Source organism: Sinocyclocheilus anshuiensis, unplaced genomic scaffold (genome assembly GCF_001515605.1).
Source record: "Sinocyclocheilus anshuiensis isolate Anshui unplaced genomic scaffold, SAMN03320099.WGS_v1.1 scaffold537, whole genome shotgun sequence".
Taxonomy (NCBI): domain Eukaryota; kingdom Metazoa; phylum Chordata; class Actinopteri; order Cypriniformes; family Cyprinidae; genus Sinocyclocheilus; species Sinocyclocheilus anshuiensis.
In genome coordinates this window covers 619,842-639,113 of record NW_015539854.1, presented here as the reverse complement: position 1 = coordinate 639,113, position 19,272 = coordinate 619,842, and the positions used below count along the sequence as shown (strand labels likewise).

The 19,272-nt window shown below is 35.6% G+C and overlaps 2 protein-coding genes across 2 annotated transcripts in view; both read left to right on the top strand.

The window, feature by feature from the left end:
- The window catches only part of LOC107684764 (post-GPI attachment to proteins factor 3-like), an 11,089-nt gene extending 5,930 nt beyond the window's left edge, over positions 1-5,159 (top strand). Inside the window, exons 4-8 of the mRNA XM_016481119.1 lie at positions 586-648; positions 1,132-1,193; positions 1,280-1,416; positions 2,168-2,372; positions 3,388-5,159. Of these exons, the coding sequence (XP_016336605.1) occupies positions 586-648; positions 1,132-1,193; positions 1,280-1,416; positions 2,168-2,372; positions 3,388-3,451 (531 nt within the window). The 3' untranslated portion in view covers positions 3,452-5,159. The remainder of the gene's footprint in view (positions 1-585; positions 649-1,131; positions 1,194-1,279; positions 1,417-2,167; positions 2,373-3,387) is intronic.
- A 6,880-nt stretch (positions 5,160-12,039) lies between these two features.
- The window catches only part of LOC107684762 (receptor tyrosine-protein kinase erbB-2-like), a 40,642-nt gene continuing 33,409 nt past the window's right edge, over positions 12,040-19,272 (top strand). Inside the window, exon 1 of the mRNA XM_016481118.1 lies at positions 12,040-12,319. Coding sequence (XP_016336604.1) covers positions 12,241-12,319 — 79 coding nt within the window. The 5' untranslated portion in view covers positions 12,040-12,240. The remainder of the gene's footprint in view (positions 12,320-19,272) is intronic.

The following is a 19,272-nucleotide window of genomic DNA, read 5'->3' as shown; positions in this document are numbered from 1 at the left end:
TTCATATATATATATATATATATATATATATGGCATAAATAAAATAGTTCGGATTTTTTGCTATTTCTAGGTCACTATGTCACTAGATCTCTGTATATAAAAAAGTCTGAAAATGTATTAATTTACATTTTTAAAGACTTGTCTTATTTTATTTTATTACATTAATTTTTGCATTTATATATGGCATAAATAAGAAATTAGTTATTAGGATTTTTCACTATTTCTAGGCCACTAATCAAATTAGTGAAATCGATAATGTTGTACAGATGGTCACATACGCTTTGGAACATTCTGAAACCATGCTGGATCACGTGATCATCAGTTTTGTTCATAGCATCTCCAGTGCTGTTGTCATTGAAGCAAAAAGTTACAAACTACATACTAAGACTTTCAGCCGGCAGCCATATCACCCTGAAGCCCAAGACTGGTCGCCCACTGAAACTAAGCAGGGTTGAACCTGGTCAGTACCTGGATGGGAGACCTCATGGGAAAACTAAGTCGCTTTGAGTGCTTAGAAAAGCGCTATATAAATGTAATTCAGTGTATATGTAGTTTGTGCTCAACCACATTTGCATCTCTCTGCAGGTTTCCCTGAATGCATGGTTCTGGTCTACAGTGTTTCACACGAGAGACACCTATCTAACAGAGGTAACCTTTCAAGAGATGATTCAGAGACAACATCTTAAAGGGGTCATATGATGTGATTTCCATTTTTCCTTTCTCTTTGGAGTGTTACAAGCTCTTGGTGCATAAAGAAGATCTGTAAAGTTGCAAAGACTAAAGTTTCAAATCCAAAGAGAGATTCTTTATAAACGTTAAGAGTCAGCCACACCTACCTAAAACGGCTCGTTCTAACACGCCCCCACATGTCTACATCACTATGTGGGAAGATTTGCATAACGCCGCCCAAATGTTCACGCAAAGAAAGAAGGCGTAACTTTTATTCTCGCTGTAGTATTGTAAACACATTTCATTACACCAAATACACAAAATAATGTTCTTTTTAGCAACATCATATGACCCCTTTAACATTTTCTTGTGTAGTTCTTGGATTAAGAAGAACGATTGTCATGGCAAAAAAAAAAGTCACATCAAAATTGCTGATAGAGATTTTCTATTTTTGTTTTATAGAAGATGGACTACTTCTGTGCATCAGCTGTCATTCTTTACTCGATCTACTTGTGCTGTGTCAGGTATGTGAACAGGAAATCCTCATAAATTGACCATATATAGTGCTTGTTAAACTTTTTGTTTATGGTGATTAGTATTTGTGTTTCAGGACGTTGGGCTTGCGTAGGCCTGCAATTTCCAGTATGGTGGGAGTTCTGCTCATTCTGGCCTTCACGTCTCATGTGTCTTATCTGACCTTTGTCAGTTTTGACTATGGGTACAACATGGCTGCCAATGCCACCATAGGTAAGTGTTGTGAATACAGCAGTGTGTTTACATACAGTGCCTCTGATAAGCTGATAATGTGTAAGTTCATGTCAAAATGCCCTAAATGTTGTTGGGTTTTTTTTATCACTTGGAAAAGGCTATGAATGGATTGTATTTACTTAATATTTGTTAATACTTGTATTTATCGTAATCAGTGTTTCTGGGTTTCTTATTGTGTAAATGATTCATCAGCATACATTATTCCAAATAAAAACGGGATTGGTATTTCACGGTCTACTGCAAAATATTGAGGTCTGAATCTGGAGTCGAATGTCCGATTTTCGCAATCCAGTCAAATCATCATGAATAAAATCAAGTCATGAGCTATATTTTTAATATCCTGTTTCATTCAGAAAAATATCACGTTACTGGACTAACATGAGTTTTGAATGCTGTTTCATATTGACTTTAATTAAAGCATGATCAGTTTATTGATTACTGTAGATCTTTGCATGTGAACGCCTGCATCAGTTGTTCTGTCAGCTTTGTAATATTTCTGACAATATTAGTCGTTTCAAAAAAAATTTTTTTATTATTATTTTTTTTAATTGTAATTAACTCCTGTTTGCAAAGCTGAATTTTCGTCAATGAAATCAGTGGAAAACCAGCTTCACACTATGTAACACAAACTAAAGGTTTAAAATCAAAACTGATACAATAATAGGCTACGATAGGCATTCTTTTCTCACCCATCTGTTATTCCCTCTGGTCTTGGTCTTCTCTGTTACAGGCATGATAAACCTGTTGTGGTGGTTGTGCTGGTGTTGGCTGAACCACAGGATTTTGCCGTACTGGTGGAAGTGTGGGATGGTGGTGCTCTTACTGCATGGCCTTGCCCTGCTGGAGCTGCTGGATTTCCCTCCTCTCTTCTGGGTCCTAGACGCTCATGCCGTCTGGCACCTCAGCACCGTGCCCGTCCACTTCCTCTTCTACAGGTACACATGCACTATGTATGTCTATATCGTGTGTCTGCAGGATGTAAATTGCACATATTAATTTAGTTTTTTGGTATTAATTAGTTTTTACACATTTCTCAATACTTGGGTTACGTTTTCAAAACTCATCACACAGTTCTTCTTACAGTTCTTCTTACTTTCCGGCTTGGCACAGCAGGAAATTTCACATCCAAACTGCTTTAAAACTATCAAAACACTTTTGTTTCAAATCAGTTCATTCTTCCATAACGCATTGCAAGGATTGTCACCGAACAAACACACTTTGTCGCTCATAAAGCAATGACTAACAGGTAGCATTATAGTGGTTTTTTTTAAATTTTTTTTTTAATTCCTTTATAAAACAAGAATGACAGCTCTTTGCTGTTTAGAATTCAGTTTGTTACATTGCAGTACAAAACTATACTAAGTTGTCTCCTTTTGTATAGATGGTAACAAAATTGAAAAATTAATGATATGAATTTTTTAGATTTGAAATATATTTCATTACTGTAGAAATGTGAATTCATGCTATATGAAAGATATATACACACACATACTGTGGCCACGAATTAAGATTACCTTCCCTCTTTTATTTAAATCATGGCTACAGTTTACTAATTCATTCCCCAAACGAGGGAAAGAATTAATACAATGTCGCCACAATTTCAATAAAATGAGCGAACAAATTCGAATAATTTAGTTACTTGTGGGAACGAGTTCTTAATTTGTGGCCACAGTATTTAATTTTCCCCCTGCGTGTCATGTGTGGGGTTCCGTAGAAATGGGTTCTGGCACTTGTATTAAAAACTAAAACCGTAAAGTACAATAAATTGGTGTAGGATTTACTTTGAAACCATTTTCATTCAGAAATTGCTGCTAAATTTCACAAATGATTACATAAACAGCATATAACCTATGAAATAAACATGACATTTTTAAGTAGAAATGTTCTTGTAGAACATACAAAATAATTTTTTACAGTGTATGTTTTCCTTGCTTTTTTTTTTTCTTGTAGTTTTCTCATAGATGACAGCCTTCACCTCCTCAACACAGAGAAGCCTGGAGTGAAACTGGACTAGGACAAAACCGTCTCAGAACCCCAACCCCTCCTCTGATATCCTTCCCATCAGGGCAAGTGCGAGCCGGACCGAGCCAGGCCTCAACCGCAGTGGCTTCCAGCATGTGTCCTGGGGCTGAAGTTTTGAATTTCATTGTTTTCTTTGTGTTTACACTTTCTTTTTACCATAACTTTTTTTTATTTTTGTATTGTACAGAAAGGGTTGTCGTTTGGGCTGGTTTTAAAGATGTGCCACTGATGTTTGCATTCACTTGAGCTTTGCCTTCAATTAAGAAGTAAATCAGCCTTTATCATCACAGCACTCTTTTAAAAAGGTGCACTGAATAATAACCATCTTTGCAGATGAATATCTTCACATAAGGTGTTCATATCTCCCACTCATATCCGTCTACATTTGTGGTGCTTGATTTAATGGCCCTGAAGTGAATATATCTCAGAGATAGAAGTAGATTGAGCTTTAGTTTTAAACATCCGTTCACTATAAGCGTGCTGAACATCAGGAGGGGTTGAGTGAGCAGTGTGCTCTGTTTCTGAGACGTGTGGCGGTTACCTCACTAGGGTGCAACACCAGTGGCTACCAGCAGAGGTGCTGATTAGCTTCCATATTGCGGGAAGTTCACTGTTCTGTGAAATTAAAATTATGTTGAAAATTAACATAAGGAAAAGTTTAGTAGAACGTTCATATAATAAAAATAAAAGGTGACCATTGACCGACAAGCTTCAAAAATGACAAAAAGCACCATTATATGGGCTCTATAGGCCCATTCACACCAAGAACGATAACTATGAAGTTTGAAAACATTCTAATTCTGTTAGAATAAGGACGTTTACATTATTATAACAATGATGAGACAGGAATGATATCATTGGAATCACTTTCAGAACAATTTTTTCTAGCTCATGAATGATAAAAACATTGACAGCCAATCAGATCTTGCTTTAAAGAGCCTAAGCATTTTAATAGCCCCTGTGATGAAAATCAAGTTTTTAATGTTGTTTACATGTCTATCGGGTGTTTTAATATGCCAAACCATGTGCAAACTCATCAGTCAACACCACTGCAGATCATTTTCTCCTTAAAACTGCGGTGTACCAAAGACTCAAAAATGCGGTCACAAACTATCACAAACATGCAACCAATCCAGTCATCTTGCAGGGTGGGGCTTTTTATATTATTATCAAAACTGTTTTTACCTAAGGATGTAGATTTTAGAAGGTAGCTGTCTAAGACGGTGAACAGGAGCGTGGTTTGTGTAACATTAGCGACATGTTATTAACTGTTTGATAATGTAGTCAGATCAAAGGCTAATGATATATACCGTTACATGTCTGATGTTGTAGAGCGTGATACATAAAATGCATTACCATTCTGATACACTGACTTGTATACGGCCCTGTATAATTCATTCTTCCTCTTCTTCTTTGGAATCGGTTTTTGGTTCAAACAAATATGGCTGAATGAATCCAATATCGCTACTTGCCATTGTGTAGCATTTACTACTTCAGTTAACCGAGTAAAAGTGGAACTGGTAGTCCAAACTCATGTGATTGAGTGGAGGTGGGGTCTAATTTGCATATTCTTGGATCCGCATATATTAAATGAGGTTAGGGTAGGGTTATATTCAAGCCATTTTAAGGCATAAAGAGAAATTATTTTATGTTATCATTATAGTTATTTTTCTTGGTGTGAACGGGCCTTATTTCAAGTCTCTGGGCCAGTTTTACTAACAGCTTGCGCCAGCGCAAACCGTCTTTTGGTGTTAAAATAGTACTGTCAGGATTTACTAAAGACGCACAGCGACGAATTAGCACTGAAAAGGCGTGGACACAGTTATTTTTGCACCTCCCCTTATTGAATATGCATTTGTAGGAGTTTCCCTTTCAGACGCAAAATTTATGGGAGGGGAGTATTCAAGTGAATCACGCAACACGATTTACTATCGTTTGCGCTCGTCAAATTACTGGTATTTGCGCCATTATTTATCGCCCCAAAAAAGCATGTCTTAAATTATTTTGCGCTTAATTTGCGCATTGTTAGTAAATCACCCGCAGAAATTTCCACGCCCATCTGCGCTGTTTTGAAATTGTGCTCTCACGCTAATTTGCCCTGTTTAGTAAAACCAAAAATTAAAACATTATTTATCGATAACATTTGACTGAATCTCTGTTTCATGACATGGATATTATGATGATAAATGGTGCTTTATTGCCATTTTGTAGGTTGATACTGTAACTTTTAGTCACTCTGTGCTTCCATTTCATAGAAAAATACAGCATGAACATTCTGCTAAACATCTCCTTTTGCATTCCATGAAGGAAAATCATGAGTAAATGACAGATTTGTTTAATATTTGGATCAACTATTACTTTAATCACTCTAGGGGGAATGTCTATTATCAGCACCACAGAGCTACTCGTTGCCTGAATATAAAATACTGACTTGATCCTTATGACATAAAGAGTTAAAGAGTGGCATGATATGTGATAGCAAAGAAACTAATTTTCCTTTTGACTGGGATTTTATATAGCATGGTTTTTCTCTCTGTTGCTGCTTTATCTTCGTTTTTCATTTCCTTGAACTTTTTGTATATCCGATCACTTTGTGCTTTATTTTGATTTCATTTTCGTTTGATTTTTATTTTCACCACGAATGCCTCTGCAGTGAAAATATTACATAGAATTGGGTTTCCACAGAAGGTAATGGAAAAGGGATAAAAAGGTGTGTGTGTGTGTGTGTGTGTGTGTGTGTGTGTGTTTGTTTGTTTAGTTGCTGTGCATCGCATTTACACACGTATTACTATAGCAACCTGACGGCTACCACAGCTTATATCCTTAGCAATGTTATTAAGCTCCTTCTATTCAGAACGCTTGTCACACTATGCCTTACATTTTTAATCTTTTATTGTTCATACAAGGCAGCACTTCTCCATGTGTGTATCCACAAATCTCTCACCATCCACAGACTCTTATTCACTCGTGCCAGACTATTTCTTGTATAATTTTAAAGTGAATCCACACTTTTACAGATTCTAGAGTTATTGTGACTTGAGCCAAAACCATTTGATTGCCTGATATGTCTTTGTTCCATATCATCACTTGTGCCCTTTATGTATGTGTGTGTGTGTGTGTGTTTGTGTGTCAGAACAAGAGTGCAAGCATGATCAGCCTGGAGGGTAAATATAGCCATTTAGAAAGGCTAAAAGCGGTATAGAGGGGGAGGGGACAACAAGGGTATCCAGAACTGTGATGGTGTGGGCCGCTGATCAGACTCAACAATTCACTGCATCTGTCTTTTGAGAGTCTTGATGAGCAGAACGTCAATGCTACAGTATTTCTATAACTATGAAGGAGTTTAACCACTAACTACAACTTTTTAAGCTTGTTTATTTAAAATTGCGATCAAACGGAAGAAGTGACAGATCTTTTCTATAATGTGGCATACATCTGAGTTTAGTGGATTATTGAAAAATCAAAAAAAATATCGAGTGCTACTTGGTTCTGTTGATTGTTTGTTGATTGGGTTTTGAGATGTGGGTATTGCATTCAACAGTGGAGGCAGATAAATATGAGCTTGGGGTTTAATCATACTATATTATTGGAGATGTCCTGTGTACGTCACCAGAGAGAAGTCTGTCATTTTCATCGAAAGGTCAATTTTTTTCAAAACTTAAACGTATGCATGGATTAATATTCATATAACATGCATTTGGAAAATAGATAGGATGACTTTACACATTATTCCGACTTTAAAGGAAAGTTATATACAGCTCTATAACCAGCATCTGTGGCAAGATGTCTATTACCACAGAAAATGCAACAAATTTCCAAGAGAAATTTCGACATGTAGTATGGTTTGTAAAATCCAAAACATTATGGAAATGTTGATGAAAAATCCCCATAAAGTAGTTGGATTTTTACAATTGAAATCTATGGGGCCACATCGTGCCCAATACATTTCAAAATATCTTTTTATCAGAATATAAAAAAAAAAATTTTTTGGTAATTGACAGATGCTTCTGGAATATTCCTTTAATTAGGATGACTACGTTAATACAATATAACTTTTTCATGGATACAACTGTACTAACTTATATATGCTTTTCTCCTTTAAAACATTTTTCATATTTTGTTCTTTGTTTTTAAAGCAGAATGGAGGTCATATATTATACTGTCTGGAAATCCATCAAGTTAAAACTGTAAAATAACCTGCATGCTGAATGTAAACTTGACCTTTTTTCATGTTTAGGAAACTAAAAAGAAAGGGAATTATATTTACTGTATGCCTGGACTGGTAAATGGTCGTGAATGCTTAATTTCTTTTTTGACACTGTTGTCTGTATGTAATGTAACATAAGGCCAAACACCAGAGGTGACTGCTGGGTATTCTAATTGTTAATGTCCCGCAGGATTTCCAAATTCTCCCTCTTTTTCAATGGCCAGTTTGATTGTGGCCATCCACAGGCTTAACATAGACTCGCCCTGTGTATCTCTCTTACCTTCAATTTCTCTTCTCGCTCTATCTGTCCCTTTCTCTTGCTCTCTTTCTTTGTCTTGGTATTGTATTGCACCTTTCTCCACCATTTGTACACGGGTCCAAATGTGTATAAAGAAACCTCTATAGAAATTAATAAAACTGTTGACTATTAATTCTTTTACTGGTAAGCCTATGTGTTTAATTCAGTAACACTGTGAGAGGCTGTGCTGCATCATGGAGAAAAAAAATCATGAAATGCTTTTATGAAATGGTTAATACATAATAAAAATGTTAAGGACATGTTTTCAGTTTACTAAGCAAATTCATATAGCACCTGACATGTAAACTAAGGTTAATTGTGGGTCTTATGGACACTGCTGAACAGGTATTTCGTGTTGGTAACCAAACAGTTGCTGGTAGCCATTGACTTCCATAGCTATGGAAAAAAAATACTTTGGAGGTCAATGGCTACCAGAAACTCTTTGGTTGCCGATATTTTTCAAAATGTCTTATCTTTTGTGCTAAGAAGAAGAAAGAAACAACATGAGTGTGAGTAAATTGTGACAATTTTCATTTTTGGGTGAACTATCTCCTTACCATTGTTGTCACACTAGAAAAGGAAAGGTAAATCAGTTGGATTCCATTATTATACTGTGTGCTCTGCTGTATGCTGCAAATTTGGTCAACTTAGCAAGTCATCCAGCACGGTTACATACTATACACTGCAAAAATAGTATGGTATATGCCATTCTGAACCTGATGGCCTACTAAAAGAGAATTATAAAAGTGGTTTTCTAAGAATCTAGAAACAGCTTTGGTATAAATAAAGGCCCATTGAGTACATTAAATATTTAGCTGCATGATAAACTATAGAGTAAGGTTTACTTACTCAAGAGGGGTCATGCAGGTGACAAAATGCTGGATAGTTTTGAATGAAAGAGGTTCATTCTTCCTCCTCCTCTTTCTGCCTGCATCTCAGACTCTGAGCCTGGGGTACAAACACGCTCACTATCAATGTGAGAAAAAAAAGGAACTTTTGGCAACGCATGCCATTCTCTGGAATTTTCCCCAAGTCTATTGACTTTTGAGAAAAACAGCCACTGCAAGTAGAAATTTGTAGAGTTGACAAAAAACTCCCCGAATGGCAATTTGTGAAACAAAAAATGAATTAATTACATTTAAAATTCAATTAAATCAATAATTTTCATCATTTAGAGTTCACCCAAACATTTAATTTTGTTGATTTACTCACCTTCAGGCCTTCAATGGAAAAGATCTGGAGAAATTTAGCATTATATCACTTGCTCACCAATGGATCCTCTGCAGTGAATGGGTGCCGTCAGAATGAGAATTCAAACAGCTGATAAACGTTGGCACCAATAGCCTCGTGGTTAGCGTGCCGGCGTACAGTGCATCTGTGCTTGTCCCACTCCCCTCTCTTCACCCAATTCTTTCCTGTCTGCTCTCTACTATCCTAACAAATAAAGGCATGAAAAGGCCCAAAAATGTAACTTTAAAAAAAGAGCTGAACCATCACAAAATGGACTAGAGTCGTGGATTATTGTGAAACGAAAGTCTGCATGTTTGTAATAAACTAATTCATAATTAAGATTTTTAACTTCAAACTGTTGCTTTTGTTGTGTGGATTATTTGTGGATTATTGTCATGATTTATCAGCTGTTTGGACTCTCATTCTGATGACATCCATTCACTGCAGAGGATCCTTTGGTGAGCAACTGCTGTAATGCTGAGTTTCTCCAAATCTGTTACGATGCAGAAACAAACTCATCTACATCTTGCATGGCCTGAGGATTAAGACTACATTTTCAGCAAATTTTCATTTTGGATGAACTATTCCTTTAAACAGTTAAGTCTGATATTGATCATTTCTAAAGTCTTTTCAAAAACATTTTAAAGTTGTTGCTTTTTTAATTAATATTTATGTTTGCTATTCCAGTAGGGACTATCTATTTTAACTTCACTGGAAACTGTTGTCCTTATTCACTAAATACATCATAAATCAGCTATTTAAATGTTAAATGTTCCCATTCCAGAACTATTTTTAGATACTCATACTCATTCTTTAGGTCTACAATAATTACTAAAACTCATTTTAATTCCTACTAACAATTGCAAAACATTTTTCCCCTAATATTTTGTAATTACCATCAAAGTTCAATGAAAAGTCTTACCAATAAAATTGTAATAGATACTATGCAAAAGCAAATAGTTTCTGATATATGAATGACAGTGGCCACTAGAATGTAAATATACATGAAAAATTATAACTTGAATAGTGAATAGAGTGGGGCTAGTTGTCACACAGGCTATATTTTAGCAGGCATTGACACAAATGTATACTCTTTATGGCACTGTTTTTTTAATGAATTCTGTCAGTTCAGTATCATCATATTCATAAGAGGCCATCTGTTGTGTAAGTGAACACAATAAAAACAGTATTCAGACAGGAGAACTGACAGGCTGAAATGTGTTTAGGTTAGGACAGGTTGTCACATTTTTATCGGGCAAACAATTATTAGATAATTATTGGATATAGTGCCCGTACATATTATTTGTTAAGATTTAAATTCTAATATAAACAGTATTTCAACCGACAATATGCATTTGTATTACATGTGTTCATGTGATCATTCAATTTTATGCAAGTTGTGCAAGCTTCTTTGTTCCATTTTTTTTTAAATCAAGTTTTGTTACTGTCCCAATTTACCTGAACATGTTAGATAAATTGGGACAGCAGCATTCAGCTAAAGTGGAAAATCCTATAAATTAAAAGATAATACATTGCTTAATGTGACAAATTGCTTCATTTTACAAAAGAAAAAATGTCACAAACTGTAGGCAGAAGAGAGGTAAAGAAATAATAAGAATAGAAATGAGTGAATATTAAGTTTTTGTGCGTAACAGTGCCTGTAAACAAACACATGACTGCTCTCACCCATACTTACACACAAATATGAAAGCAAGTGTTACACACATACACACTTAAGCACACAGTTGGATACAAACACAGTACACACACAGACACAGCCCCACTTTACCAGACGCAGTGTCCCAGTTTACCTAAAAAGGCCCGAAGAAAAAAAAGGGTGCTTAACATTTTTGAATCGCTGTATGTTTAAAACAACAACCAATATTCTTTCAAAAATAAATAAATAAATAAAACTAGAGGGAGATACAAGAGATTTTGAGAATTTGTTTAAAGCATAAATAGTGTTGGTAGAATAGATTTATTTATATTAAATACAGTTGACCAAAAGTGTCCCAATTTTGCTGACTTCACCTGAACATTCATTTAAACAATTACAGTGTTTTCCTTCTATACTTCTACTTCTGTAGATAGTGCAGTATTTAATTTTCTGTTTTTTATATTAGTATTATAGGCCTATTCCATTTCTACTGTGTTATTCCTGTATGTTTGCACTATGTCCGTACTTTCTTCTGCACTGGAAGCTCCTGTCGTCAAGTCAAATTCCTTGTGTGGAAGCATACTCGGTAAAAATCTCTTTCTGATTTTGATTCTGATTCAGTGAAAAGCAGTGTTGGGGGTAACGCATTACAAGTAACGCGAGTTACGTAATCAGATTACTTTTTTCAAGTAACTAGTAAAGTAACGCATTACTTTTTAATTTACAAGAGAATATCTGAGTTACTTTTTCAAATAAGTAACGAAGTAACGCAAAAGTAACGTAACGCATTACTTTCCATAAAAAGTAACTAAGTAACGTAATTAGTTACTTTTTTATGGAATAACGCAATATTGTAATGCATTACTTTTAAAAGTAACTTTCCCCAACACTGGTGAAGAGTTTGTTTTTTTTTTGTTCCTGTGCACTAACGCTGGAAATGTTCAGTTTTTTTGGTTATCAAGACTTGAACTATTTGAATGTAAATAGGAGAAATATTCACTGAAGTAAAAAAAAGAAAAAGAAAACTAGCGTTGGCCTTGTTAAGACTGCTCCCGACTCCATAATTGGTCTTCATGAATGTTGCAGTAGAGCCGCTGTACTGCTGGAGTAAATCTGTAGCCTACTGCCACTCCTCCGCGGCGCGCGCGCGCACACACACACACACACACACACACACACACACACACACACACACACACACACACACACTGACTGGAGAGTCTGGCTCACTTGCTCCAGCCAGGAAGTTGTTGGTATTCGGGAAATAACAAAGAGACGAAAACAGGTAGCCTATATTAAACGCATCGAAACTACACGAGGGGGATCTGTGTAACGTGTACGGGATCCGGGTATGAGCTGGAGGACTATTAACTAATGGAGGACTAATCGATGGAGGCGGACAGAAGTTTTGGGCTCGTCTGGGTCCTGCTGCTGCTGTTGGGTATTACAGCCGCTACAGGGAGAGAAGGTGGGTCATCTCCACACATTCCCACATTATCCCCAAACTCCCGTATGGTATTACATACTACGTTAATGTAAAGTGACGGAGCAGATAGAGAGTTTAACACCAACAACAGCAGCTGAACACATTCTTGTGGAGAAACTGCTACTCAAGCGGTTGACACCCCATTTACTCGGCTAAAGTCGCGACGCGACCGGCGCGCGGGGCCCACTGCATTTCATTTGGTTTTGCCGCTTTTAATGTAGACGAAATGTGAAACATAAGATTTCGTAAAAAGTTGTTTTATTATAGTAAACAGCTTTAACATTTAAGTCTGTATTCGTGTACCTAATTTGGACTAATATATAAAGTGGATACATTCAGAAAATCCCGTCGGGGTGTTTTTTTCTCACACTGTTGGCGCATTAGTCGTAAGTGAAGTATGTCACACAGTCACACAAACTTGATTTGCAACTTCTGCATGACAATAGCGCTGAAACCTGACAGCCCAGAGTTCAGGAGTTTAACGGGCACAACTCCTGATATCTTAGTATCAAAACAATACATAAAAAAGAGACAGAGTTTTTAAATGTAATATTAATGACACCAAAATGTAATAATACTACACCACAACTGTAATAATGTGCAATCATACAATAACATTTAACTGGGTCATGATCACAGAACAACAACAACAACAACATCATAATGACTATGATGCACGTTATTATTTTAAAAATAGTTCATAATACAATAGCATGAATTGGGTCATGAATACAGGACAACAACAACAACAACATAATGATAGTGATGATGATGATAATAATATTAATCATATAAGTCAGTTTCAGATATATACTGAGTAATAACCATTCACATGGGACTTTAAGTGAAAGAATTACATGATGGTACATGCTCAAAAACAGTATACATAAAACATGTTACTATTTTAGTACCATATCCAAAACACCATAGTACCATAGTAATAATATTGTGTTATTATTATATTATATATGATTTGATATATAGGCCTAATATATGGCAGACACATCAGTATCTAAAACAGTGGACTCAGCGATCTCACAGATTTACAAAATTGTGTACAAAATTTAATTGCTGTTATATTCCAGGTTAAGCTTTGTAGTTTTTATTCTTTGCATAACACAAAAATGTCACTATGTCGTATACAATCATTTGTTTTTTGTTCAGATTTACACATTTAATTTCTTTTCACTCTTCTGTGTGTACAGTACATGCACTTATTTGGAGGAAGAATTCATGTTCTTAGAAAATCAAACACTTCTTCCTGCTCGCTGAATGAAGTTATTCCAAAGGTCGTTTGTCTTCAAGTTCTGTGTAACTGTCAGCTTCCGATTACACACGTAGCAAAACGAATGTGTCTGTGTGTGAGTGTTTGATGTTTTCATGTTCCGTAAATATTTTCAGCAAACTGTCTGTTGTCTGTCTTAAGCATTCTTGATGCGCTCAGATTGTCAACAGCCTGGAGAAGCATCCAGTCTTGTTGACAAGCAGAATCCATAAACAAAGGCATTGAGACATTTGCATGGGACATTGTTGGCATGGGACCTCGATAATGTGACCGCATCTCCCATTCTCAAAACTAATCAAGATCAGTCCCTGTCAGTTTTGCCATCTGATTCTGCATATGCATGAGTACATGTTGTGTGTCCAAATAGTAAACTAACAGTCATTTCATTGCTGTGCTCGGTGGGCTTGTCTTTGTTATCAGTGGGTGCGTGTGTGCAAAGCTGTCTTAGATATGCTTTACATGTTTCATTGTTGAGTGTTTCGGAGCTGGTAATGGTGGCTTTTAGCAATGCTGTTAGCTGAAAGTGTCATGGTCACCACACGTTTGCTGGTCCTCAATCTCACTTGCAGTATGGATATTTAGTATCAGAGTAGAGGCCTATTCACACCAAAGATAACAACTATAGCTAAAAAGTTGTAATAATCGTTCTAATTAGTTGAGAATAGAGACGTCCACACCACAATTATAATGATAACAATAACTTCAACATTCTTGGTGTGAACAGGCTGTAACAGTCAGATTTGTAACTCATCAGAACTAGGAGGAAATTTCCTTGCCTATGATTTGATGAAACACCCGTTTGGGATGTTTCTGTGAACTTTTGTTACAGGTTGCAATAAATTTAAGACTTGGCATATTTTTTATATGATGAAAGTGGAAAAGAGTATAGCTCAGTTGTTCTTAACCAAGGGGGCCTTAAGATGACTTGAAATTATTTAAAATAAGACAAATTAAGAATTAAGATAAGATTAAACAACTATACTGTAGATCAATAGATTTCTTATTTTAATTTACTGCCTCAACAACTGTTTTTTTTCCTATGAAAAATCAGTGTTCACATGTTCTTAGACAACTAGGACATATAAGGAAGCCTCATTTAAATAGTGTGATTTCTGTACCTGGAAAAGTCATGTAAATTAATGAAATAGTATAACTATTTTGTCAGGTAGAAATCATGGGTAAATATAAATCATGAACGATTGGGGCCTTACAATGGGGCACCTTGGAGTCAGAAAGGATGAGAATCAGTGGTATAGCCAGCATGGTTCACTGACTTGGCAAAGATGGAACATTTTTGTATGTTATTGAGTTTCTTAAGTAGTTTGTTCTGTTATTTTATGCATAGGCAACACTGCTTTCATTAATTTATAGAAGTGTTTTCATGCAGATATTTTTGTCCCCATATATATGTTGCTCCCACTTTAAGTCATGATGTTAACAGTTGTACAGTAACATTTTTGAGATGCATATTAAAAGGTTAATTCATCCAAAAATTATTTATTCTGAACTAGTGCTGTCAAAATTAGTGCATTAACGCATCTTTCCAGTTTAATAGCATTCAAAATATTTAATGCAGTTAACACAGTCTAGGGCAGAACTAGGGTTGGCCACCCCACTCACAACTGCTGCTTCTGTCTCTGTTTTTTTCTTGATAAGAATTGCGTTTATTTAGACGTAGAATGTCTTTACAACCACATCAAATGGAAGACTTTTCAGACGTGCACTCCAACTTTGCCAGGCGTTAGTCAAACAAGCATGGAAAAGGTACAGGTGACGAGGGAGCTTCAGTAGAATAACAGTGAACTGTGGTCAGATGAGATGTTGTCAGGCTAAATGTCAGTTAATATGAATTTTCCTGTCTTGTCAGCCAATATACTGTGCTCGTATTGCGTGTTCTGCAATTGCATGCACAAATGTGGTGGCACACGCTGTATACTAGGGCTGCTCGATTATGGCAAAAATCATAATCACGATTATTTTGGTCAATATTGTAATCACGATTATTTAACACGATTATGAGGGGGCCATATGACCAAAACATTATATGTGTATTTTATTTAAAGATAGTGATACATATCAAATATATATTTCCTGTAAATAAGGTTGCTATGACATCTACATTGTAGAGACCAGCGGAATTTCAAACAAACAAACAAAAATTCCTCAAAATTATTGAAAATAATTCAACTGTCAGTAATAAAAAAGCAAAGGACAAATACAAAAGAATAAAAAGATACAAATGAAACAAACTGTGCTTTAATGTTTTTTATGCAAGTCTCGAGCAGTTTACAGCTTACTACAGAAATTAATAATCAAATCTAAAATAAAACAGCATAGTCTTTACTGTAAGAATTAAATTTTTTGTTTCTTATTAAAGCTACAAACGTCCTTCACTCAAGAGCAGTGTGTGATTTTGAATTTGTCTTTTGTTTTTGCACGTGAAATTGGGCTTTTATGGAGGAACGAAAGCGCAGCGCTGGAAAAGGGGGCGGAATGGGCCGCAATAATCGTTTTATCTCGATTACTGTATTGTCATAATCGTTGGAGGCCAAAATCGAAATAGTTTTTCAATTAATTTCACAGGCCTACTGTATACCATTTCATATCAATGCGAAACAGAAATTATGAGCATGAAATGTCGTAGTTTTGTCATCAGTTAAGTCATGAAGTTACCACAAAGGCAATTAAAGCTTTAAAACTGTGCATGCAAGTAAATATTTGTTATATATGAGTCAGATTTAAGAAAATTTATCTGAAATGCAGTGGTTTTCCAAACTCTCCCTCATCTAACATACCCGATTCAACTCGTCAGCTCATTAGTAAAGACTTTAATACCTGAAGTGGGTCAAAAAAGGTAAAGAGTTGTGAGAAAATATGATGCGTGTCAGATCCACATCATGTTCAGCAGCGGCAGCTCTTAAAGTAATAGCAGCAAAAAAAAACTAATAACCCAGATGCTGCAATGTCTGTTAATCAAAGAACAAAACAAAAAAAGAGGAAATCAATAACTTTTTTAAATGTTGGGTGGGATTAATCATGATTAATTACAGAAAAATGTGCGATTAATTAGTTATTTTTTTAATCGATTGACAGCACTACTCTGAACCCATTTGCCTTCTGTGGAACAAAAGAAGATGATTAGCAGAATGTTCATGCTGCTTTTTACAATACAATGAAAGTGAATGGTAAATAAAGGCTGGTAAGCTACAAAAATGACAAAAAGCACCATAAAAGTGTCCAAATCTGGAGATAAAATCATTATGGCAGGATGCTGAAAATTAGTGTGATGTGTAATTACAGGATTACAGGATTACTTTATTTGTCCCTAAGGAAATTTGTCTTGGACACAAGGGCTGCAACATACAAGAATACATAGAATTATAATACAATAACACACACACACACAAAAAAAACACATGTGCCTTCAATACCTGCAACGCCTTCATTTCACCCCCACCTTAATGTCCTGAGTTATAGAGATTCACTGATATATATATATGTGTGTGTGGCTGCACTGCAGAGTGTTAAAGGCAGAGCTGAAGTCCACAAACAGCAGTCTAGCATAGGCCTTGGGGTTTTTCAAGATGTTGCAAAATAAAGTGTGTTATAGTTAATAAAGCATTGTCCGTTCCGCGATTGTCTTTATAGGCAAACTGATACGGATCTAGCTGTCCCTTTATGTCTGACTTCAACTTCCCCACCATTAGCTTTTCCAGACTTTTTTATTATAGTAGAAGTCAGTGCTACTGGTCTATAATCATTATTTTCCTGAGGAGCAGATTTTTTTGGAAGTGGAGTAATTATTGCATTTTTCCAGAGAGATGGAACTGTATATGAATCAACAGACCTTTAAAAGACAGGGACCCAGGTTGATGTGAGTTCCTCTGCGCATGTCTTCAAAAGGAAAGCTGAGACCCCATCAGGGCCAGTTGCCTTATTAATGTTGTTCTTTTATTTAAAAAGTCTTGTGACTTCCCTGGGACTAATATTTATCCTTGGAACACAATCATTAATTGTTATGGTGTTAATGACATTGTCCTGTTCTATAGAGAAGTCATGTGACTCAAGCCTGCTATAGAAATAATTAAAATCATTTGCCATAATATTATCATCTGTTGTGTGCAGTGTTTTTCTGGTGAGAATCATATTAGTAATAGATTTCATGGTAGCCCACAGTTTCTTTGTATTATTTACACGAAATGCAACAAACAAAGACATATAGACATAGTGGCGATGCTTTTAAAGAGACACCACCAGTAAATATATATGTATTACACATCTGATATTAGGCTATTACATGAATACTATCCCCCAGATTTGATTTTCCTTTTTCCTCCAAAGTAAATAAAAAATAATCTATTCAACATCTAAATCATCTAAGTTTTTTTCCCCCAATACATTTGAATTGTGGATGTTAAATACAGATCAAATACAAAAGTACAAAAGCTCCATTAGACTATAATTGTCTGTCCACCGTCACAGTACATTTTTGATGTGTTTACATTCACAGGTCACTACGGTCTCTATACCCATAAATATAAATATTGAATGTTACAACATTTTTAGACTTTAAAGAGCTTGAACATTAAAACGGCAGATGGCATAACTGCAACAAATGCTTAGAATAAACAGAATGTTATTATCCGTTGATGTAGACACTTGCATAGTTATTGTTATAGTTATGGTGTAAACACTGGAAGAACCTTTTCATAGTTCCTAGAACTATTGGCGGAAGTTCCAGGTTTTTGGTGTGTTAGTTCCAGGAACTCCGTTTGGGGGAACTAATTTAGCTCCTACCAGAGTAGGGTCTAAAACAGTTCTATGGGAACTACCAGTGACGTAAGTGTATGCTGATTGGCCAAACCAGTGTTAATTTTGACAGGCATTTTTAATTTAGTCTTAGTCTTTATCTTGAGACGGAAATGCTTAATAGTCTTAGTCACATTTTAGTCATTTGAGTCTTTTAGTCTAGTTTTAGTCGACGAAAAGTCATTGCATTTTTGTCAACTTTTAGTCAAACTGCAGTTACCAACATTTATTTTGGTAACTATTTTATATGTAGTCTTCAAACAAAAATAGTCATTAATTCTTCTCTCTTTAGACCAAATCAATTAAGCTTATGTGAAATTTGAATCAAGGATTGAATTTGGAAAAACTTGAATGACGACAATTTTCATTTTTGGTTGAACTATCCCTTTAACAGTAGTGAAAAGTGAGCAACTTATAAAAATTATAGTTGTTCATATATAATATATATATATAATATATAGGCATATAATTTATAATTTTTGAAAAAGAAGCAGAATAAGACAATAAGACAAATACGAAAGAGATACAAATTAAACTAATTTTTCAGACACACTTAACATATTTATTTAATATCTTTTGTTGGTTAACATTAATGACACAGATAGGTACTTAGCAAGCGGCAACCTTCCAGTCTCTCTCGTGAAGCCAACACGGAAGTGACTAAAACTGCAATTCATCGACTAGCCGCTAGAGGCTGGCTCCAAAAGGGAGTCAATCCCATAGACTCTCCATGTTAAAATGCCCAACTTTAAGGCAGAAAAAAAACATGTTTACAGCCTGGTTCAAAAAATGATTTTGGTCTATATAGCTAATTTTGCCCTTCATGACAACTGTGAGGGGG